Below are 24,754 nucleotides of genomic sequence, written 5' to 3'. Positions count from 1 at the left end.
GACTGTTCACAAGCTGCCTGCACGCCTGAGGGTCTCTCACCTGTGCTACTTGGGGACACATTGGTCAGGACGGGGTGACAGCAATTCAGTATTTATCACACAGGTGAGCTCCCCAGGTTTATCCGCCTCCCAAGAAGTTCCTGTTCAGAGTATCCTCCCAGTTGCCTGATGGCGGTTTTCAAATCAGGGGTGGGTAACACGGATGGATAGCTTCCCTGGTGGGTCAGTGGTAAAGAATCTGCCCGTCAATGCAGGAGACGTGGGTTCAGTCCCTGGGTGGGGAAGATCTCCTGAAGGAGATGGCAAGCCACTCCAGTATTCTTGCCTGGGAAATCCAATGGACAGAGGAAGCAGGCGGGCTTCTGTCCACGGGGTCACAAAGAGTCAGATATGACTTAGCGGCTAAACAACACCACCACTGATGTATAATAAATTAGTCATTGGTCATGTATGGATGCAAGAGTTGGACTGTGAAGAAAGCTGAGCGCCGAAGAATTGACGCTTTTGAACTGTGGTGTTGGAGAAGACTCTTGAGAGTCCCTTGGACTGTAAGGAGATCCAACCAGTCCATTCTGAAGGAGATCAGCCCTGGGATTTCTTTGGAAGGAATGATGCTGAAGCTGAAACTCCAGTACTTTGGCCACCTCATGCGAAGAGCTGACTCATTGGAAAAGACTCTGATGCTAGGAGGGATTGGGGGCAGGAGGAGAAGGGGACGACAGAGGATGAGATGGCTTGATGGCATCACTGACTCGATGGACGTGAGTCTGAGTGAACTCCGGGAGTTGGTGATGGACAGGGAGGCCTGGCATGCTGCGATTCATGGGGTTGCAAAGAGTCGGACAACTGAGCGACTGAACTGAACTGAACTGAACTATCATCAAGCTGTGAGATTCTATAGACTTTAAAGCACATTCGCAATGCAAATGCTATTCAATGTTTTTGACACCTTGTAGGGCATAAATGGGGCCTTTTGGCTCCGATGGTAAAGAAACTGCCTGTAATGTAGGAGATCTGTGTTCAGTTCTTGGGTTGGGAAGATTCCCTGGAGAAGGGAATGGCAACCCACTCCAGCATTCTTGCCTGGAAAATTCCATGGATAGAGGAGCTTGGCGGGTTACAGTCCATGGGGTTGTAAAAGCTGGGCATGACTGAGTTAGTGACTAAACCACCAGGGCATATACAGATGAAGAAAGTAAAAACCAGAGAAGTGAAATGACATGGTCAAGGCTATACAGCAATGATGGCTGAGGGTGCAACAGAATCCACTGACTCCCACCTAGTCCATTCCCCTTTCTAATACACCATGTTGTCTTTCTTTTCTGGAGTGTTCACAAGTCAGTGTCAATTTCAACTTGTCACTCAAGTAAGACTGTGAGCTCAGGAACCATCATCATCTCATACAGTTATCATGCCTCTGAAAGTGACACCGTGACCAGCACCTTTCATGCTTTATCTTATTTAATTTTCACAAAAATTGTCTGAGATATATACTATAGTACTATTATCCTCCATTAAATGAGAAAACACAGGCATGGAGAGATTAAGTAGTTGTTCAAGGTCATACTCATATGTTCAGGGTCATGTTGAGTAAATGGTAAAGCTTGATTTGAAAGCCTGACAACATGACTCCAGTCTGAACTCCATCAGTACAGAAGATGAAGGGCAACAGGAGCGACAGATCATAATTAATCCAGCTCTTCATTATGCTCCCAGTAAAGGAGAACATCTCAGGAGCAGGGAGAGGGGCCAAGGTTTCTCAGCCAGGGATGGTCCCATTCCCCAATCCCTGGAGCATGTGGCATGTGCGGGGGCATGGAGAAGGTTTTCTGGTTGGTGCAGTGACTGGGGGGTCATGACTGGCATTTAGCCAGGGATGCTAAACACCCCACAATGTGTGGGACACACAAACATTACAAAGTATTTTCCCTGACCATGCGCCTTTTGAGAAACACTGAAGCCTCTTTGGGTAGGAGCCCGTTACTGGCATTAGGGTTTCTTCTTCCTCAAATATGGGGTTTGGAGGGGCTGACCAGAGGGTCTCTTCCCTTGTAAGAGTCTCAACAGCGCTTGGCTGAAGAAATATGAGTATCCAAGATAAGATGGACTGTGACTGTATCACATTGATGAGCTGGCTCTAAAAAACCTGGAAAATAGCTCTCTAGTACAAAAAGTTTGTTCCAGCCCCAGCTAAACCAATGACAGATATTCAAAGCTTCCCAAAGAAGCCCCTTCTTGGCACCTGCAATCCTCTAGACCTGCTCTCTTCCAATAACCTCCAAGGATCATTTGAGACTCAATGTCTATCATTTCCAGAACAAGAGTTGGTTGTATATCTTAGATAGTAGGTGATGGGGAGCTTCTGGAAGACCACAGGTACATGCCATCAAGTGTCTTGACCAGATCTGCATTTTCAAAAGGGCTCCTACCTGCCTTGAAAAATGGGCAGGACCAGAAGCTGAGAATGCAATGTGTGGCCATTTGATGGGTCCAGGGCACCCATGAGCTAAGCAAAGGCAGCCAGAGACTCCATGTTTGTTATCGCTGCTGAGACACAGGCAAAAGGAGGAAAAACCAAAAAACTGTCTGGATTTCCAGTCAGTACAAGGACTGTAGTGGATGTCAACTTAGAAGAAGAAATTAGAATTAGGCAAAAATAAAATGGGCAGAATTTGGTGACTGTGGGGCATGTGAGGCTGAGCCGTGAGTGAATTTCTGGCCCAGGAGCATGGCAGATGGTGTGATACAAAAGTTTAGGGAAGGGATGAGGCGTGTGCTGGGGAATAGAAATGAGTCAAGTTCCAGACAAGTGATTATTTGTTTTACAGAAAAATAATACAGGAGGATAGGAGTAGAAAACATTGTCATACGAACTGACTGAATAATTCGGATTAAAGACCCAAAACAGAGATATTTCCAACACTCAACCAAAGTGAAAAATGCCAGCACAGAGAATAAAATAATTATGTGTACAGATCTGGCTCCTGGCAGGAAACAGCCCTAATTTAGCTAACATTTCAAGCTTTTCTTACTCCTATCATCAGTCTCTTTCTTGAGAAAAAAATATAATCAAAGCTTCTGATGATTTAGCTGATTTTTCTGTGAAGGATGTGTACATTTCCAACCCCCTTCTTAGGAATTGATAATGTTTGATATTGACATGCCACTCAGGTTCCTATGAAAGGTATACACAGTATTGATTGCAACTCAGGAGGGTCTGAGCTTCCCGAATACTCTGCAGTTTCTAAGAAAGACACTCGAAAGTGACTAATAATTAATAATGATCTCATCTGGCTCAGTCACCACTAAGGCATGGAGGCCTCTGCCAGGGCTTCGGCTCCTGCGGTGAGAATGGAAAAACAAATCACTTCTCCAACCTTCCGAAGGTACTGTGCCAATTCCAGCTGCCATGCCTCAATGTTACACCGTTCCAGGAAAAATGTTTGTGCTCTCTCCTCCTGGCTATGGGATGGTTTGAGGGGACACACCAACACAGGTCCAAGAAAGACCAAGTCCCTGGCCTCCAGTAGACAGCTTTACAAGATCTGAGGACTCTTGCTGGATGTAGCAATTGAGGGCAAGGCCTGTGTTTGATCCCCACTGGACTGCCCAGCCCCTCACTGGGGGCCTGGCACCTGGCCAGTACAGAGATTTTGTTGAACTGAACCAAGCATGAAACTCAGGGCAAAAGAAGACAGTACCGTGCCATTTGGTGGCCCCGTGGCAAAGAATCTGCCTGTGTGACTTAGCATGCACGCACACCAATGCAGGAGACGCAGGTTCAGTCCCTGGGTCGGGAAAATCCTCTGGAGAAGGAAATGGCAATCCACTCCACTATTCCTGTCTGGGAAATCCCGTGGACAGAGGACCCTGGTGGGCTACAGTCCATGGGGTTGCAAAGAGTCGGACAAGGCTGAGCAACTAAACAACAACAATAATAGTACCATCTTAATTTGGGGAGGGATTTCTATTCTTATCAATACTTATAGTTTAGAGCACACTGCGCCTTACCTTATGGTTATTTGAGATGTCTCAACTACTCCACAATATAGATTGTGGACAGGGTCTCTGATGTACTCTGTTTTTTACCTCCTACTATATCCCATAAAGGGTCTGATATCATTGATGTCTGTTGTCTTACAAGCTATAGATGGAGCAACAAGAGAAAAGCAGAAAGGCTCCCAGAACCTCAGGCCACTCCTTCGCCCTTTGATGCCCTCCTGAAAGAGGAACTCCCCAGGTCAGTAGGTGCCCAATAAGCTACTGGAGATCAGGGGAGAAATAACTCCAGAAAGAATGAAGGGATGGAGCCAAAGCAAAAACAGCACCCAGCTGTGGATGTGACTGGTGATAGAAGCAAGATCCGATGCTGTAAAGAGCAATATTGCATAGGAACCTGGAATGTCAGGTCCATGAATCTAGGCAAATTGCAAGTGGTCAAACAAGAGATGGCAAGAGTGAACGTCGACATTCTAGGAATCAATCAGCGAACTAAAATGGACTGGAATGGGTGAATTTAACTCAGATGACAATTATATCTACTACTGAGGGCAGGAATCCCTCAGAAGAAATGGAGTAGCCATCATGGTCAACAAGAGTCCGAAATGCAGTACTTGGATGCAATCTCAAAAACGACAGAACGATCTCTGTTCATTTCCAAGGCAAACCATTCAATATCACAGTAATCCAAGTCTATGACCCAACCAGTAACACTGAAGGAGCTGAAGTTGAATGGTTCTATGAAGACCTACAAGACCTTTTAGAACTAACACCCAAAAAAGATGTCCTTTTCATTATCGGGGACTGGAATGCAAAGTAGGAAGTCAGGAAACAGCTGGAGTAACAGGCAAATTTGGCCTTGGGATGCGGAATGAAGCAGGGCAAAGACTAATAGAGTTTTGCAAAGAAAATGCACTGGTCATAGCAAACACCCTCTTCCAACAACACAAGAGAAGACTCTACACATGGACATCACCAGATGGTCAACACCGAAATCAGATTGATTATATTCTTTGCAGCCAAAGATGGAGAAGCTCTATACAGTCAACAAAAACAAGACCAGGAGCTGACTGTGGCTCAGATCATGAACTCCTTATTGCCAAATTCAGACTTAAATTGAAGAAAGTAGGGAAAACTGCTAGACCATTCAGGTATGACCTAAATCAAGTTCTTTATGATTATACAGTGGAAGTGAGAAATAGATTTAAGGGCCTAGATCTGATAGATACAGTGCCTGATGAACTATGGACTGAGGTTCATGACATTGTACAGGAGACAGGGATCAAGACCATCTCCATGGAAAAGAAATGCAAAAAAGCAAAATGGCCATCTGGGGAGGCCTTACAAATAGCTGTGAAAAGAAGACAGGCGAAAAGCAAATGAGAAAAGGAAAGATATAAGCATCTGAATGCAGAGTTCCAAAGAATAGCAAGGAGAGATAAGAAAGCCTTCCTCAGCGACCAATGCAAAGAAATAGAGGAAAACAACAGAATGGGAAAGACTAGAGATCTCTTCAAGAAAATCAGAGATACCAAGGGAACATTTCATCCAAAGATGGGCTCGATAAAGGACAGAAATGGTATGGACCTAACAGAAGCAGAAGATTTTAAGAAGAGGTGGCAAGAATACAGAGAAGAACTGTACAAAAAAGATCTTCAGGACCCACATAATCACGATGGTGTGATCACTCACCTAGAGCCAGACATCCTGGAATGTGAAGTCAAGTGGCCCTTAGGAAGCATCACTACGCACAAAGCTAGTGGAGGTGATGGAATTCCAGTGGAGCTGTTTCAAATCCTGAAAGATGATGCTGTGAAAGTGCTTCACTTATTATGCCAGCAAATTTGGAGAACTCAGCAGTGGCCACAGGACTGGAAAAGGTCAGTTTTCATTCCAATCCCAAAGAAAGGCAATGCCAAAGAATGCTCAAACTACCACACAATTGCACTCATCTCACATGTTAGTAAAGTCATGCTCAAAATTCTCCAAGCCAGGCTTCAGCAATACATGAACCATGAACTTCCTGATGTTCAAGCTGGTTTTAGAAAAGGCAGAGGAAGCAGAGATCAAATTGCCAACATCCGCTGGATCATGGAAAAAGCAAGAGAGTTCCAGAAAAACATCTATTTCTGCTTTATTGACTACGCCAAAGCCTTTGACTGTGTGGATCACAATAAACTGTGAAAAATTCTGAAAGAGATGGGAATACCAGACCACCTGACCTGCCTCTTGAGAAATCTGTATGCAGGTCAGGAAGCAACAGTTAGAACAGGACATGGAACAACAGACTGGTTCCAAATAGGAAAAGGAGTGCGTCAAGGCTGTATATTGTCACCCTCCTGAGTTACCTTATATGCAGAGTACCTCATGAGAAACGTTGGACTGGAAGAAACACAAGCTGGAATCAAGATTGCTGGGAGAAATATCAATAACCTCAGGTATGCAGATGACACCACCCTTTTGGCAGAAAGTGAAGAGGAACTATAAAGCCTCTTGATGAAAGTGAAAGAGGAGAGTGAAAAAGTTGGCTTAAAGCTCAACATTCAGAAAACGAAGATCATGGCATCTGGTCCCATCACTTCATGGGAAATAGATGGGGAAACAGTGGAAATAGTGTCAGACTTTATTTTGGGGGGCTCCAAAATCACTGCAGATGGTGATTGCAGCCATGAAATTAAAAGACGCTTACTCCTGGAAGAAAAGTTATGACCAACCTAGATAGCATATTCAAAAGCAGAGACATTACTTTGCCGACTAAGGTCCGTCTAGTCAAGGCTATGGTTTTTCCAGTGGTCATGTATGGATGTGAGAGTTGGACTGTGAAGAAAGCTGAGTGCCGAAGAATTGACGCTTTTGAACTGTGGTGTTGAGAAGACTCTTGAGAGTCCCTTGGACTGCAAGGAGATCCAACCAGTCCATTCTGAAGGAGATCAGCCCTGGTATTTCCTTGGGAGGACTGATGCTAAAGCTGAAACTCCAGTACTTTGGCCACTTCATGAGAAGAGCTGACTCATTGGAAAAGACTCTGATGCTAGGAGGGATTGGGGGCAGGAGGAGAAGGGGACGACAGAGGATGAGATGGCTTGATGGCATCACTGATTCGATGGACCTGAGTCTGAGTGAACTCCGGGATTTGGTGATGGACAGGGAGGCCTAGCGTGTTGCGATTCATGGGGTCGCAAAGAGTTGGACACGACTGAGCGACTGAACTGAACTGAACTGAACTGGACCAGAATATTCATTTATGCTGAGTATAGGCAAGGCTTGGAATGCTTTTCTAAAAAGAGCCACCCATGATGGGCACTGGCATGGGATTTATTTTCCATCCTAGAGAAAGGAAGAAAAATAAAATAAGAGAATAAGACTCAGGGAATCAAACTGAAGCTCAGAGAAATATACTGTTCCATGTCACACAGCTGGAAAATGGTAGCACCTCCAAGCAAGCCCAAGGCAGTCTTACTCCACATCCTTTCCACTCTACACCCTACTATTTCCTGATCCCTAGTACCTGAAAGAATACTCTATCCATTGGAGATGTATCCAATGCAGATAGGCTAGCTCACTGCTTTTGTCTACTTACTGAATGTTCAGGTCGAATTTGAGTTTGATTCTTATGACATACTGGTAGATTTGGGGAAAACACGATGCCTTTGTGTACAGGTTTTGGGACCTTCTATCTTTTACACATATCAAGTTTCCCATTATACAGACTCAGAGGTAACATCCACATTTGAGAATTAATATCCCATAGTTGCAAAGAGACAGATCATTGTGGAGAAGAGAGTAGTTATGAGAGGCCACAGGACTTGGGGGAAAGAATGCTGGATCAGAAATAGGAAGACTAGATTCCAGTCCTGTTCTGCCACTGATATTAATGCAAACACTGCAGACCACCCAGTCACAGTAAATTTTTGTTTAATGAATGAGTGAATGCTTTATGACCTTGAGTGAATCACCTTAACCCACACCTTCAGTGAGGGGGCAGATTAGGTGATCAGACACGTCTGTTCATTCAAAGAGTCTAAGCAAGAATGTGCTATATTGTAAAGTAAAAACTGACTAATTCAGAATGAGAAGTGAGGCAAAGCAGAATTCTGCCTGCTCTTGGAGACCTCCACTCTTTTCATCCTGGGTGACCCCCTGGAAGTGGTTAGAGGGGACCCTACTGAGTGTGGAAGACCAGAGGCGGCCTCCAGAGGACAGCGCAGCAGCTGGTGCAGGATCAAGTCAGGCTCCTTGGGAAGCACCTCAAACCGTCCCCTCCACACAGGGACTCTCGGTTCAAAGACACTCAGAATGAAAGGCTCCAGCGTAGTCTTTTGAGTTGACCGCACGGCATACATGCCCCCTCGCTTAAATAGGACTGTTCTGTGTAAACCTGGCAGCAGCAGAATTTGTGATGAGAGGGATCAAGCTTCTAGGCCTTCCACTTGCCCACTTTAACACTTGTGAATGTTGCCATTTGGGAAAGACCACTGCATACCATCCACTGCAGGGGAAAAGGCCTGATTCCTTGCAACTGACTCTGGGATTCCAAGCCTTATTTTATAGGATGGTTGTGAGAGTGATGGTGAAGTAGTCTGCCAACTCTGAATTCAATATACAACAAAGTAATCAGAATCACAACAAAGAATAGTAATTATTCACAATAAGAACAAACGGTTTTGTAGAGCCTCCTATGATGCCAGGCACTAAGCCCTTCACTCATAGTCACTCATTTAGTTCTCATCACAACCTTTTAGGCACATACTACCATCATTATCTGCACTTGACAGATAAGGAAACCGAGGCACACACAGGCCAATGTCTTGCCCAAGCTCACTCAGCTGGTAGTGCAAAGCCAGGTCTACATTCTGCATCTGGCTTTTTTGAGATGCTGCGTCTACGGATTTGAAAGACATCTATGGTGAAGATACCGACATATACAAAGCGAAGGATGTTGGTTGTATGAATGGTTTCTCAAGTGGCCATTTTCCATCTTTTCCTCACAGAAACAGCAATCAGAGAACCATTGAGAAAACTAGTCCAACTAAATATACCTGATTCTTTTCTTTTTATATCTACTGAGTGAGTGAGTGAGTGAAGTTGCTCAGTTGTGTCCAAGTCTTTGTGACCCATGGACTGTAGCCTACCAGGCTCCTCTGTCTATGGGATTTTCCAGGCAAGAGTACTGGAGTGGATCGTCATTTCCTTCTCCAGAGGATCTTCCTGACCCAGGGATGGAACCCGGGTCTCCCGCATTGTAGGCAGATGCTTTACTGTCTGAGCCACCAGGGAAATCTTATATCTACTATACACTATTAAAGATAAACCATCCAACCTACTAATTTACAACTTTCCTGGAAGATTAACAGCCTACATGAAACTCTTCCTCTTACTCCCCAGCCAGCTTTTGATCAGTAGGCAGCCTCATGGCTAAACACTGTATGAGCATATATGTGCCAAACTGGTCTTTAAGTACGTAGAATGGAGAACCAAAGTTCTAAGTACACTGAGCTTCGAGAAGGCTTCATGAAGAATTCTGGTACTGCCTCTTTGGATGCTGGTCAGTGTGATTATTTCAGGAGCTCCTGTTACCTTTGAGCTACAGTTTCTTTGGGGAGACTCTCTACTTGGGTTTTCCTGGGTTTCATATAGAGGAACAAGATGGCCCAGTGGACATCCTGGGTACCTATGACTCTGTAGGTTAGGGTGAAAGTCAAGTGCAGATGTAACTCTCAAATTTCTGCTGCAACCATCATTCTGAAGACTTAACATGAGACTCTCATATTGAAACCTATGAAAAGAAGCCCATTATACACCAGTTTATTAATACTATGTATATAGAGAGGGTCATTGCTGCTCATCTGGGATGCTGGTGAATGCGCTAAATTATATCATATGGAGAAAGGGTGCAGGAACGGGTGACATTTGGGCAAGATGGCAACTACCATTGCCTTCAACATTTCTGGGGCTGATGTGGAAGGCACTGAGTTTTGTTTTGTATAATTGGTTTTAATGTAGGGATAGCACAAGGATTTGAATCAATAACAGGATACATTTTCTAACAGTAGGAGTTGTTCAAAAATAGAACAGGCCACCTCAAGCCTCTGAAAATAAAAGCAGAGATGAACACTAAATAGGTTAAATGACTTTGTGAATACTGTCAAAGGGGCTCATGCTTTGAGAGAAGAAATGGCTTAGACCACTTTTGAGGGAGGTTCTTCATGTTCCCCCACCTCTCTGAGTCTTTGAAACTGCTCATTGACTGAAGAAAACAAGGGTGAAATGAAAACAATTGGATTTAAATGTCATATGATATACTGCTTTCTGTGAAACTATTCTGTCATAGTTGTATGATTGGGAACAACTAAGAATAATGACTGTGAAACACAAGAGATGGAAACTAGATTTAAGAGAGATTCCATGAAGACCCTGGACAATGCAAGGCTGCTGTAGTGTCCATTCCTCACTGTGGCTTAAAAGCTATGCCTACCACCCCTCTAAGCTGCCCTAGCTGTACCAAGGGCCAGAAACTGCTTAACGCTGTTTCTCCCACCCCCTACCTCCCGGTATGAAATGCTATGGGCTTCCCTGGTGGCTCAGCAGTAAAGAATCTGCCTCCCCTGCAGAAGACACAGGAGACACAGGTTTGATCCCAGGCTTGGGAAGATCCCCTGGAGAAGGGTATGGCAACCCACTCCAGTATTCTTGCTTGGAGAATCCCATGGACAGAGGAGCTTGACAGGATATAGTCTATAGAGTTGCAAAGAGCTGAACACAACTAAAGCGACTGATCACACATGAAATGCTATGACTATAAAGTATTACATATCCTTCCCATTCCCTGAAAATGTAGGAAGAAGTCTGAGCAAAAGGATTTCAAATATTCAGTTCAGTTCAGTTCAGTCTTTGCGACCCCATGAACCACAGCACGCCAGGCCTCCCTGTCCATCATTAACTGTGAGTCCACCCAAACCCATGTCCATCGAGTTGGGGATGCCATCCAATCATCTCACCCTCTGTGGTCCCCTTCTCCTCCTGCCCTCAATCTTTCCCAGCATCAGGGTCTTTTCCAATGAGTCAGCTCTTTGCATCAAGTAGCCAAAGTATTGGAGTTTCAACTTCAACATCAGTCCTTCCAATGAACACTCATCCTTTAGGATAGACTAGTTGGATCTCCTTGCAGTCCAAGGGACTCTCAAGAGTCTTCTCCAACATCACAGTTCAAAAGCATCAATTTTTCAGTGCTCAGTTTTCTTCACATTCCAACTCTCACATTCATACATGACCACTGGAAAAACCATAGCCTTGACTAGATGGACCTTTGTTGGCAAAGTAATGTCTCTGCTTTTTAATGATTTAATATGGTCATAATATTAGCAGCATTTTAAGCTGCAGACCAGAAATGGCAGCCCAACTTCCTCACCTGGTCAGGCAATGCCTGCCATCACAGGACCTAGGTGACAAAGCAGACAAACCCAGCTTATTGCAAGCATGGCAAGTAAGTCAGAATAGGGAACCATTTTGGGGTCCATTGGAAAGTAGGGTTTCCTGCACTCATTCCTACAGTGTCCTGAAGCACGTGCCTGAATGACACACATGTGTAATGCAGAAGCCCATCAGAGGCCATGGGCAGGCCCTGCCCCAGGCAGTCGGCATCCACTTTGCCAGCCTGTGTCCCAGCTGTTTCATAATATCTGTTCAGTCTGTGAAATAACAGGGCAAAAAGTCCAGCTAGAAAGTGTTCAGTCTTCATGCTGATGCTAACAGCGTCCAGGAAGAAAGGGCTGCTTTGCCCCCCAGCCGTGGCTGTGGCTCGCAGCCCTCATTATGGTGCCTACAGCTCATGATTAAGTGAATTAAAGCCCACTTCTCAGCAGTGCCAGCGAGTTAACACTCCAGGTCCTGAAATGGGAGACTTATTTTTGCTTACAGTGCTCTCTTCTGGTGGAGGGCCTGGGATTGTGGCCCGTGGGTAGGAATGCAGCAATCCCTGTCTCCTGCCTGCTCAGGCCACAGTGGGCTGTGAGCCCTCACCTGGAAGAGAGATGACTCACAGCAGCCACAGTAGGCAGACAGATGATAGGAAAGAAAACCATTCCCCTTTATGGGCAACTCTTTTCCTTGATTATTCATTCAGGTACTTACTTGGTGCCAGGGACTGTTCTAAGAGCTTTGTACATAGTACCTCATTTAACCCTCAAAACTGTTACTGTCCCATTTTACAAATGTGCAAGGATTCCCCAGGGAATCAGTGGTAAAGAATATGCCTGCAATGCAGGAGATGCAAGAGATCTGGGTTTGATCCTTGGGTGGGGAAGATCCTCTGGAGGAGGAAATAGCTACTCACTTCAGTATTCTTGCCTAGAGAACCTCATGGACAGAGGGGCCTGGTGGGCTACAGTCCATGGGGTTGCAAAGAGTCAGACATGACTGAGTGAATAGTCATGTATTTTATGAACTACATAAAGGTGGAAACTGACACATAAAGAAGTCATGTCTTGCCAAATATATCACAAAAGTATTAAGTGGCAGAGCCAGGATTCAAACCCAGGAAACCCTTTCTCTCGCTTTTCTTTCTTTCTTTTTTTTTTTTTTTTTTTGATGTGGGCCATTTTTAAAGCCTTTATTGAATTTGTTACAATATTGCTTCTGTTTTATGTTTTGACTTTTTGGTCCTGAGGCATGTGGGATCTTACCTCCCTGAGCAGGTATCAAACCTACACCCCTCGCACTAGAAGGTGAAGTCTCAACTACTGGACTGCCCGTGAAGTCCCCCGGGGTAATCTCTTACAATATCCTTTACCGTCCTGTTTCTTTCTTTCTAGCAATAGGGTCCCTCCCAAAGTGCTGTGTCCCTGGGGCCTAGAAGCTTACTATTCAAGCATCACCAGATCTCTGCCTCTTCAGGTGTTTTGTTTAGGTACTGGTAGGAGGGGAGACCTGGTGCAGTCCTGGCAACGATGGGATCATAATTACACAGTGTTGGAAGTGACAGCAAGAAATACTGATAAGAATCCATCACAAAGCAGTTTCCCCAGGAGAAGGTTCTCTGAGGGTTGGCTAGGAAGGAGACCTTCCAAGCTGAGCCTGCAAGATGAGGTGCATCCAGAAGGATGAAGAGTGGGCTGTGTGCTGGCACTGGACATCCAGGATGGCCAGCTATGTTACCAGTAGGGGCGGACCCTGGCCAGACAACAGCAAGAGGGGTGCTCTCAGAGAAGTCCTCAAAGAGGGATGGAAACGTAAATGGGGAAGGCCCATTAGAGTGAAGGAGGACAGACAGTGGAAAATGCTATTCCATTCTCCAAATGCTGTTTCCATTTGGAAAATCCTTAAAACCAGACAAAAAAAAAAAAACAACTCTGAAATCACCAGTTGCAAAATGACAATAAAATATTCACCCAACAATGTCAACCTGTTCTGTCGGACATCGTGCCAACCCTTCTGTACCTATGACTCCAGCTACCTCTCAACATCCTGCCAAGTAAATAGCATATCAGTTGTGTATATAAGGAAGCTGAGGGTCAGAGAGGGCAAGTAATTTGCCCAAGGTCACACAGCTAGAACGAAATCGTGGTCTCCACAGCTTCAAAGCCAGCGTACTTTGCCCCTACACTAATCTGCTAGCCAGTCAGTTAAAAACTGGATAATTTTTTTTTTCCTCTTAATGAACATAACCAAATCATCCCTAGTATGTTAACAAATATTCTTTCCAATGTATGAGTAAAAGTTTATCTGTTGGTACATTTATTTTAATAAACTCAAGAAGGTTTTACTGCTGCACATAAAAGAGTACACTTTTGGAAATTAATCTCAGACTTCAGCCAAAGGCACACACTCCAGTAATACTAACAGCTAATGTTTATTGAAAAAGTGCTAAGTGTTGCTGCTATTCTAGACTCATTTAGTCTTTCCAATAGACCTGAGAGGTAAATGCCATTGTTATTTCTAGTTTTACAGGCAAGGAAACGGAAAGGCACAGGAAAGTTCAAGAACTTACATCTAATATGGCAGCTAATGTCAGCCAAAACACTACCCTCAACAGAAGTTCCCCAAATGCTCTCCTCAAAGAAGCTCCCCTTGGCAGGATTGTTGCTCACTGACTCTTAAAGAGACATGTAACTTCCCCCTGGTTCCCCTCCCCTCTTTTCGGTCTGAAAGCATCTGGGACAAACTGCTTAGGTCCCAAAGAGTAACCTTTCCTGCCAGCGGCCTTTCTGGGCTGGGGCTCCAGCTGCCACAGCTTTTGTGAGGCTGGCTTAGTCACCTGAGTGAAAGCAGATCCTGAGAGATGAGGTGAGCAAATCTGACCACAGTGGACCAGCAAGTAAATAGGATGGGCTCTCCGAATGGAAGCATGAGATGGTGCCTGCTGGCCATGTTTAACCTGGATTCGACGAGTCCATCGAGTGTGACATCTGTGGGGCTTCTGCGTGTGTGCTCCGTCACTTCAATCATGTCTTTGCGACCCCATGGACTGTAGTCCACCAGGCTCTTCTGTCCATGAGATTCTCCAGGCAAGAATATTGGGGTGGGTAGCCACGCCCTCCTCCAGGGAATCTTCCTGACTCTTGCTGGTTGATAAAGCCAAGTCTTTCACAACCATTTTCCTGGTGAATCCTCACAACAGGTTTGGTGGTAGGAACACACTTTGTTAGAAGCCTCCCTATAGAGCTCAGTAAGCTCTGCGAGGATCAGAGAGTTGCCCGGGCAAGCAGGTGGCACACAGTGGCCCAAATCCAGACCTTCTGCCTTGCCGAGCAGGTTGCTTCCCTTCCCCCAAAGCAGAGAGGAAGCAACTGTGTTTTCAAGAGAGTACTACACCAAAACTATATTTTGGATGTCCTATTTGTCACTGAAATGAAGAGATGCTGCTGGCTTACTCCTTTGACCAGCATTCTGCAGAGCTGGCCCTATAACTCTATTCTCCACTTGAATATTTGGTTTTCTCTGCAACAACATCAAACCTACATCATTAGTCTTCTGTGCTCAATTCTGCTCTACGCTAGTTCTCAGAGAATTTAGTTCCCAGACTCTCATCCTCTCAATGTCTACTTCCATGACCATAAACCAGTAATTCCCATTTTTCTCCTCATTCTTGATCCTTCTTCTGTGGCTCTATCTATATAATCCAATTGCATCTTTGCTATCGCCACTGGCTGCCCCATACATATCTGTTTTTAAAATTTTTTATTTACTTATTTATTTATTTTTGCAGGATCTTCCTTGCTGCACGGGCTTTTCTCCAGTTACAGTGGTTATTCTAGGCTATTCTGTAGTTGTGATGTGCAGGCTCCTCATTGTGGTGGCTCTTCTTGTGGAGCACAGGCTCTCGGGCCCACGGGCTTCAGTAGCTGTGGCATGTGAGCTCAGTAGCTGTGGCATGTGAGCTCAGTAGCTGTGGCATGTGAGCGCAGTAGTTGTGGTTCTCAGGCTCTAGAGCGCAGGCTCAACAGTTGTGGTGCACGGGCTTAGCTGTTGTGCAGCAAGTGGGATCCTCCTGGACCAGGGAGCAAAGCTGTGTTTCCCACATGGGGAGGTGGATTCTTTACCACTGAGCCACCAGGAAGGCCCAGATGCATCTTTAACTTACTGGTGTAACTTACTACATTCCAAACAAATCTCATCCTTTGCACCCAAACCTGGGCCTCCATTTGAATGCTCCAGCCTGACACTGGGGAACCTTCTGTGACCACCACCCTCCTTCATGGAAGACATCTGATCAACCACCACGTCCTACACGATCTATACGCTCCATCTCTCTCAAATATGCCCCTCTCCATCTCCACCTTCCATCCTCCTCCACCTCTCCATCTCTTTCCTCCATCTCCACCCAACCACCATCCACCTGAAAGCACCACCCTCTCCGGCCTGGGCTAACCAGTCTCTCCTATCCACTGTTGCTTCCTCCCAATCACTTTTCTTGTAGCAGCTCAAGTTTCACTTTAAAAATGCAGATCCAATCACATCCCCTTGGTTGAAACTCGTCAACGACTTCCCACTATTCTTAGAGCAAAATATGACGTTCCTTAACCAGGCTTATGAAGTGCCTTGGCTTCCCTCCCTAGCATCCCTGCACGCCCCTCACTGCCTTTGGCTGGATACTGACTGACAGGCCTCCATGCCAGTCTAGGTGCCCACTCCTGCGGCCTGCTCCTATACCACACTATTCTTTTCTACCATAGAAATCTGGCAATGGTCATGAATGGTTAGTTGGATGATTATTTGCCCAATGCCAGTCTCCCTCACAGATCTCATCTGTACAAGGGCAGGCCATTCCCAATGTCCAGCATGGTTGTCTGCACAGTGGAGCTAAGCATTCACTAAATTTGTCAAGTGACTGCCTATATAGGAATAGGCAGTCACTTAAATTTAAAAAGTTTTAATTCAACTGCATGCTTCAACAAAGAAACATTTGAGCCTAGAGTCCCTAAAGCTCCATACTGTGTGCTTAGTCACTCATTCGTGTCCAGCTCTTTGCGACCCCATGGACTGTAGCCTGCCAGGCTCCTTTGTCCATAGGGATTCTCCAGGCAAGAATACTGGAGTGGGTTGCCATACTCTCCTCCAGGGGATCTTCCCAACCCAGGAATCGAACCCAGGTCTCCCGCACTGCAAGTGGTTTCTTTACTGTCTGAGCCACCAGGTAAGCCCTAAAAGCCCCAGGCACTCATAATAAAAAGTTAGAGGCTTATAGGGAATTTTAGACTCTAGGCTCTCATTTTGTATGTCAGTGCCCAACTATTTCTGGACAATGAGATATTTGCTGTATTTAAATTTTTTTCTTGGTGATGGAACCAAAGTGATATAATATCTTCCAGCTTGTTTTTATAACTGGTTGATGTCACTAAGGCCTTGAGGCACCAAATGAGATCTAGGGGCTTAAAGATTAAAGCTTACTACCACGGAGCAGGCTGGTGCTCCTGGGGTCAGTGTCATTCATTTCTGTGACTGAAAGATACTCTCCCCCGAATGAGGGTACAGAGGGCTCTCAGCAAGTTGAAAAATATATATAGCAATTACAAATATCATTTCAAAACTCTTGAGAAGAATCAAGCATCACAAATCATCTTCCCAAGGTTAGTTTGAAAAGATGACCAGAGTAGGCACCCCAATACCTCAAGGTCCTGATTCCTGGACTCTGACTCCATGAAAAGTTGTTCACTGTCTAAGCCAAGAGTCAGAAATTTTTATTGAACTGAGAAAAGATAGAGGAAGCCCTCTATGTGCTTTTTCTCATTATTGATGGGCTCATTCAGCTTAGCTAGGTTTAATCAGATTCCTGGAACTTAGTTATAAATTGCACTTTATTATTGGTCAAAGAGGAGTTGTGTGCCTACCATGTAACTGGCCTGAAGCCACGTCCTTTTCATGAAGCTGATAAATGACCACAATTCAGTGTACAGTCAAAGTCCTTCTAAGAATACACAGATCCTGATTTAGAACCTAGCCAGAACCACATGCTTACCTATAAATAGCAAAGGACATGCAGGGATTCCTTAGACACCTCTGGTCAGAGGTGACATTTGAAATCCCTGTGGAAGTCGAAGAGTACAACCTACACAGCCTCATGTCACCAAAGGGTTGTCTCTGTGTGTTGTGTTAGACTCTTTGAGACCCCCTGGACTGTAGCCCACCAGGCTCCTCTGTCCATGGAATTTACCAGGCAAAAATACTGGAGTGGGTGGCCATTTCCTACTCCAGGGGATCTTCCTGACCCAGGGATCGAAACTGTGTTTCCTGCATTGGCAGGCAGGTTCCTTACCACTGTGCCAATCTGGGAAGCCCAAATGAGGCATCTGAAGGGCCTTTATTTGGAAAAGGGAATGTATACTGCAGGGTGCCAGCACAAGGCCACCTGACTCACACTGAAGTGAAAGTCACAAGCCTAACTACGGACTTTGGCTGCTTCTCTGTGACCATGTGGTGTGAGTTCCTACTCAGAACCAGAACCAGAAGTGGTCACCAGGGCAGGGCAGCAGGCGTGGATGGGATCCGGCAGGACAGGAGGCAGGAGAGAAGTCCTGGCGGTAGGGACAGTCATTACCCAGGGGTTCAGAACTTACAGCCATCTGAGTATTTAGCATTTCCTTTTTTCTCTATTGAGGAATAGGGGTAAGAGAAAGGATCAAAAGATAAAGGTGGTATAATCTCTTGATGCCTTGTGGTTACAAGCATTTCTGCCCCTGGTGAGAAGCTGGGGCGCATAGACGTGGCTGCCCAGAGCAAAGTATTGCCGTGCATACCTTCTGTGCCTGCAGGGACATAGAGGGTGTGCCCCCCTGGATGCTGTGCTCCACTGAGTCTGAACTTTCTCCTGCATCCATTAGAGGCTCCAGAAAATGCAGCAAAAAACAGACACGAGGAGGCCTTGGCAGGAGCTCTGACTGGCAGACTGAGGGACAGAATCAAGTTCGAAGATGAGCACCTACTGGGCACAGCTTCTTTGACCTTGCTCAGAGATCCTTAAATTCTCAGCATAAAAGACCACAGAGGCTGGGGCCAGGAGAAGACTATGGAAAAGCACACTGGCCCTGGCTTACCAAGGGACAGGCAGGACAGACACAGTGACAGTGGCTGGGCTCTGGAGTCCAGTCCACTGGGTTTGAAACCTGGTTTTGTCTCAAGCTGTGTGACTGTTAGCACGTTGTTAACCTCTCTGAGCCTCAGCTGCTTTATCTTTAGACGGGGAATTATTTTGAAGATTGAATGAAACAACTCACATGAAGTACTGGATAGAGTCTCTGTCCTATGGTTAAGTGCTTTATAATTGTTAGGAATTGCCATTCTAGCAGTTTGATGAAAAGAAAAAAAAAAACATATAATGTTAAATAAGTCAAAATAAGTATGAAAGGAAGAAAATCTAAAACAAAATAATATGATGCATTCTCTGAAAAGACTTCATGCCAACTGAGGATCTTGGCCTCTTCAAAGGCCAAGAGTTCTTGTGTAAAAAATTTTTAAAAAGAAGAAAATCTATATGTGTGTGTGTGTGTGTATGTACACATGTACATGTCTGCCTACTTGACTATGTTAAATGTTTTATGGGACGACAATGGGGACTTTCTAAGTTAAATGGTAAATGCCTTTGTGCTCAGCTGGGTCTGATTCTTTGCAGCCCTATGGACTTAGACTGTCAGGCTCCTCTATCTTTGGAATTTTCCAGGCAAGAATACTGGAGCAGGTTGCCATTTCCTCCAGGGGATCTTCCCAACCCAGGGATCGAACCCATGTCTCTTGCATCTCCTGCATTGGCAAGCGGGTTCTATACCAGTAGCACCACCTGGGAAGCCCAAGTACCTTTAGCTTGAGACAGTCTGGCAAATCACTAGGTAAGGAACTCACCAGCCAGACAGGGTAAATGCAAATGGCCAAGATTTTCAGAGTGTGATGCGCCAATGAGGTAAAGGCCCTAGGAAATGCTCTTGGAAGGAATAAAACACAAGCCAGGAAAGAAGCAGGAAAGGCAGGATTGGGGAGGACTGCCTGGCTTAGGAGAAAGGTTTGATTAGAAGTCAGGGGGAGTAAGTCTTGGATTCAAACAGCAGAGGCCCTTGGCCCTCGGGAGACTCAAGAGACTGAAGGAAATGGTGCACTACTGGGCTGGACGCCCCTGCAAGAGGCTGCAGCCTGCCTGGGTGGGCGGAAGGAGGTGACACTGAGGGATGGCTGCAAGGATTTGTCTGAGAATTTCAGTGTGTGCCCAAGAGAGTAATCAGAGGTGATGCAGGCACCTCCACGTCTCCACTTTGGACTTCACTTCTGAGAGCTGGCTGATTAACACCCACACCTCCCTTTGCCCTGCCCTAGCTGTCTCCTTTGAAGGCATCCGACCTTGAGCATGATAGCACCTCTGTCTACAACAGTGTAGTTCTGAGAACAGAGAGCAGTAGGTGACCTTCAAACCTCTCATGGGCTGTGTGTCATGCCGACAACATCCTAGACTTCCTTAGATTGGAAAGAGCTTCATTCGCCTGCTGCTGTGCGCAGATGCTTACAAGGTTCAGTTGTGCAGATCACAGTTCAAGGCTCTGATTACGTATCTATACCTACTGCCTCAGGGCCTGTGTGGCTATGGAAAGCAGGAAGACCTGGGTGTGAATCCTGACTTTGTACTTCCTGGCTCTGCGACATGGGACCAATGACTTCTCCTCCTTGAACCTCAGTTTTTCTGTCATTAAATAGAGATACGTGCTCTTTGCACAAGAGGTAAGATACATATAAAGAGATGATAGCAGGTGATGAGATCCTGGGTTAAGCGACGCATTTCACCCAGTGTTTGGCATAAAGAAGTCATTCAATCATTGTAACTGTTGGGTGTTGCTGGTCTGCATATTAACACTCCAGGGACATAGTGAGGTTGATGGGACTTATTGCAAACCGGAACAGAGGCCCTCACTGATTTAAGCCAGGAAGGCCGGACCTGGATGTACCATTTAAAAAGCAATCTGCTCCCGGAGTCTGCAATTCACCACCCTCTGACTGCAGTGGCCACTTGACGGAGCAAGTGAATTGCAGTAAACTGTTAATGAGGAGCAAGACAGTGTTTGGGAGAATCGTAAAATCACTCCCCCATTACCGGGCACTCAGTGAAACCTTTCATCTGCCATCCAACTTCCCCAACAGCTATGGTCACTCAGCTTCCTAATTGTCTAGAGACTTTGATTTACCTGGCACAGGAAGGAGGCCCTGGACCAAAGTTCTTAGAAGGAGGCTTTAATAAACAACTGTAAGACCACACGTGAGAGTCTGGCCTAGGATAAGCCATGCAGAAAAGCCTGGCTGGTGGTACAGGTGCCCTCACAGATGAAGCACGCCTGGTGGCGAAGGCAAGTCATGCCCACTAGCTACAGGACAGGCTTCTCTAGAAAGAGAGAGCCATAGGTGGGCAAGGCTTGCCTTGCATTGAACACCTGTATCAAGGAGTGTGTGGAAGGACTTGTGAAATGCCTTCTCCAGCATTCAGAACAGTAACAAAACAGAAGCAGCAGGCAGGCCCTGCTCTTCCACACTGGACATTTCACTTCTCTGCCAGGTCTCTGCCTGGTTCACTGTGCTCTAATTAACGCCTATATTCCACCTCTTGATCACCGACTCATTCACTCATATATTAGCTCCTTCATTCCACAAATATTTAGAAGGCATCTAGTATGTAATGGGTACTGTTTTAGACACTAATATCTAGATACATGGGGTTTCCCTGGTGGCTCAGATGGTAAGGAATCCGCCTGCAATGCGGGAGACCTGGGTTTGATCCTTGGGTTGGGAAGATCCACTGGAGAAGGGAATAGCAACCGACTCCAGTATTCTGGCCTGGAGAATCCCATGGACAGAGGAGCCTGGCAGGCCACAGTCCATGAGGTCGCGAAGAATCAGATACAACTGAGTGACTAAGCGCATACACATCTAGATACATAAATCTGAGATACACAGTGATAAAAGGGGGGAAAAAAAGAGAGATACAAAAGGGATCAAACATCCTGTCCACAAAGAGCTTACTTTCTAGTGGGGAGAGACAGACATGAAGTACACAGGTGTGAAGGTGATTAAGAAATACATAAGAAAAAAATTCAACAGGGAAGGGCGACAGGATATGCTAGAGGGAGGGGCTGAGATTTTAAGTGAGGGGGTCAAGGAAGTCTCACTAAGAAGGTGATGCCTGAGTAAGACTGGAAGGGGCTGAACCCTTCACCTGTCTTTCTGATGTGACCACACCAAGGTCACACCACGCCTGCTGGTAAAGTGCCCTTGGCCACCTCCTCCTTCGCAGCTCAGGCGTGAGTGCTCCAAGCAGGCTGCAGCCTCAGGAGGGGACCCAGGGCCACGGTGGACACCCAGGAAGGGACCCCAGGTGCCAGGGCACGCCCTCACCTCCTCCAGCCGCCGCCGCTGCTCCTTCTGCTCCTCGATGCGCTTCTGGCGCTCGGCCAGCAGCTGCCGCTTATGCTCCTCGTTCTCCCGCTGCTGCTGTTCCAGCTGCTGCCGCCGCAGGGCCTCAGACCGCTCCTTGTTGGCCAGCTGGAGCCTCAGGAAGTCCCGCCGCAGCGTCGACTCCCCGGGCAGGTTCAGAATGGAGCTGTGCGCAGGAGAGAGAGACAGATCAGGGCCCACTCTGGGTGGGGGCATCGCTACCCTGGGGTCCCCGTGGAGAAGGAGAGCCAAGCACAGGCTCTCTGAGCCTCCATCAATTCCACTGCTCACCTCGGCAAAGAAACTGAGCCCAGGGAACTAACTCAAGTCCAGCCTCCCCTTCAGTGTGATTACTGCAGGCACAGGCTGTCTCCATCGCCACAGAGCTGTCCCATTCCTGAATTCATCACTTCTCTCCAGGAAGGTCCACAGAGCTCCTTCCTCACCCTCTATTTCTAAAAGCTTTTTTGAGTACTGCAAGCCCTGAGTCCCAGACTGGTTTATTTTCACTTTTGAGAAAGAAATAAGCAAGAACTAAGCCAACAAATAAAAATGAATAATCAGAAGCGGCGAGGAAACCTGCTCTACATAGATGGATATATCCTCAACCACTTCACCTCCGAGAATGCAAGCTACAGACTCCTTGGTTCTGCACAGCAGCCCAGCCAGGAGGGGAATGTTCCTACTTGTTCAAACAGACCTAGTCTTTTTAATATTTCTGGCAGCTTCCTCTTGAGATAAATCCATTCAAAAATCACTGAATGCCTACTATGTGGCAGGCACTGTAATAGGCTCTAGGGGATACAGCAGTAACTAAACATATTCTCTAGTTATTTTCTTGTGGGGAAGAGAGACAAATAATTCGACAAATTCTACAAACATCATCATTTCAGACGATGAAATAGGCTCTGCAGAAGACAAAAAAGTGTAAGTTTTAAGAGGGACAGTGGCAGGGAGCTGGGGAGAGGATGAGGGCTCTCTTTTAGATCAGGGAAGACCTCTCCTAGACGGTGATGGCTGAGCTAAGGCCTAAATGTTGAACATGAAGAGGTAGCGGAAGACTCTTCCGGGCAGAAGGAAAAGTTTAGAGGCCTGTCATGGCAACAAGGGTGGCCTTTGTGGGGGACTGAACCCCAAGCTGTCTTCCCAGAGCAGAGTGAATGAGAGCAAGAGGGGTACAAGAGGAGGGCAGAGACGGGGAGATAGGGTAAAGCAGGAGGCTGTGGACGCCATGTGTGGAACATTTATCAGCAGGAAAGTAACAGGATCAGATTCATTTGGCTGCTCAGTAGATGCTATTCTGCAGGGTGTTTGAGGGCAAGCAAGGCCACCCATTGGGCTGCCACTGCAGTGACCCTAAGGTGGAGACTAACCAGGTGGGAGTGGTGGGGTCAGAGGCTGCGAGAAGCCTTTGGGGACAGAGTTAGTAAAACCTGTTGATGGATCCGATGTGTGGAGTGAGGGATGACTTGCAGGTTTTTTCTTGGCATCTGGGCTGTGGTGGTGATGCAAACTGGGATGGGGAAGGACAGGGGAAGAGTGGGTTTTGTGGTTGACAAGGGGATCATTCTGTCTTAGAGAGCGGGTAGCATGCTCTGTGAGATACTGCCATGCGTGCGTGCATGCTAAGTCGCTTTAGTCCTGTCTGACTCTTTGCAATCCCATGAACTATAGCCCGCCTGGCTCCTCTGTCCATGGGATTCTCCAAGCAAGAATCCTAGCGTGGGCTGCTGTGCCCTCCTCCAGGGGATCTTCCTGACCCAGGGATCGAACCTGCGTCTCTTATGTCTCCTGCATTGGCAGGCAGGTTCTTTACCACTAGTGCTCCCTGGGAAGCCCAAGGTACTGCTATAAAGTGACATAAAAAGGCTTGGTTCATAGATAGTGCTTGGAGCCTACTAATAAGTCTCCTTTAAAACTACAGCCTTTGTGTAGGACTCTAAACCAACCCCAAACGATGGTCACATGCTCTGTGCAAAGGCAGAAGGGCTTAGGGAACTCAGCCTCCTGTGCACATGAGGACGATCTATTAATATTACCTGATGTTGAATCAATGTCAGATGATATGAGCTGTATTACTCACCCAATCATTAACTCCATGTGTGATCTGATTGCCAGTGTCGGATCATTACCTCATTTCCATAATGAAATAAACACTGTCCCTTTTTACTTTTCAGGATTTCATGAAAATTAATTAGATGTGCCCATAAAACAGGACTTGAAAGATAATCTTCAGGGTCATATACAGACATGTTACAATTATAGAAGTGTTAAGGGACAGCTAGGTCACCCATTAAGTGACTCCTAACATGCGATATAGCAAGTATTAGTTAAGACAAGGGTCTCAGCTCCATGGAGAGTGATCAGAAGGGCTGATGTGTCTGTCTGAGCAAGCTTTGGAAAAACAGTGTACAACTTCTCGGAAAGCAGGGCATTTGGTCCTTTGCTTTATAAGAATGTTTATTTTCCATATCACTACTTGGCAGTCATCATCTTTATGCAGCTAAACTGGGGGCGGCCAACATGTTAAGTATCCAGATGGAAGGAAAGAATTCTCCTTCAGTCTTTGACCTTGAAGATTCCCATAGCCGGTGAAAAGAGAAAAATGGATGGCCCTGTAAGTTCAGTTCTGTTCTCTTCCAGTAGTTTTAACAATAATTCAGCTCGGTTAGGTCCGAGTTAGCTCAGAAAAGGGATGCACTAGCTCACTCCAGCAGCAGTGGCTGAGTTGGACCCTTTGCTGGTTTGGAAGATCTGCCTCAGTCATACAGAATCTGTTCCTTATTGAGTACTGGGCTCCATCCTTGGATGGCTAGAGTGTGGAGACCAGTGACCCTTCTACTTTGTCCATTTCCCCAAC

The 24,754-nt window shown here is 46.1% G+C and overlaps 1 protein-coding gene across 1 annotated transcript in view; it reads right to left on the bottom strand.

Annotated features, from left to right (window-relative positions):
- The window catches only part of TNIK (TRAF2 and NCK interacting kinase), a 396,524-nt gene that overhangs the window by 74,699 nt on the left and 297,071 nt on the right, over positions 1-24,754 (bottom strand). The window contains exon 12 of the mRNA XM_068983499.1: positions 21,856-22,060. Coding sequence (XP_068839600.1) covers positions 21,856-22,060 — 205 coding nt within the window. The remainder of the gene's footprint in view (positions 1-21,855; positions 22,061-24,754) is intronic.

Source organism: Capricornis sumatraensis, chromosome 1, assembly GCF_032405125.1.
Source record: "Capricornis sumatraensis isolate serow.1 chromosome 1, serow.2, whole genome shotgun sequence".
NCBI classification, from domain to species: Eukaryota; Metazoa; Chordata; class Mammalia; order Artiodactyla; family Bovidae; genus Capricornis; species Capricornis sumatraensis.
Note: the sequence above shows the minus strand (reverse complement) of the source record. Positions and strands in the feature narration are given on the sequence as shown.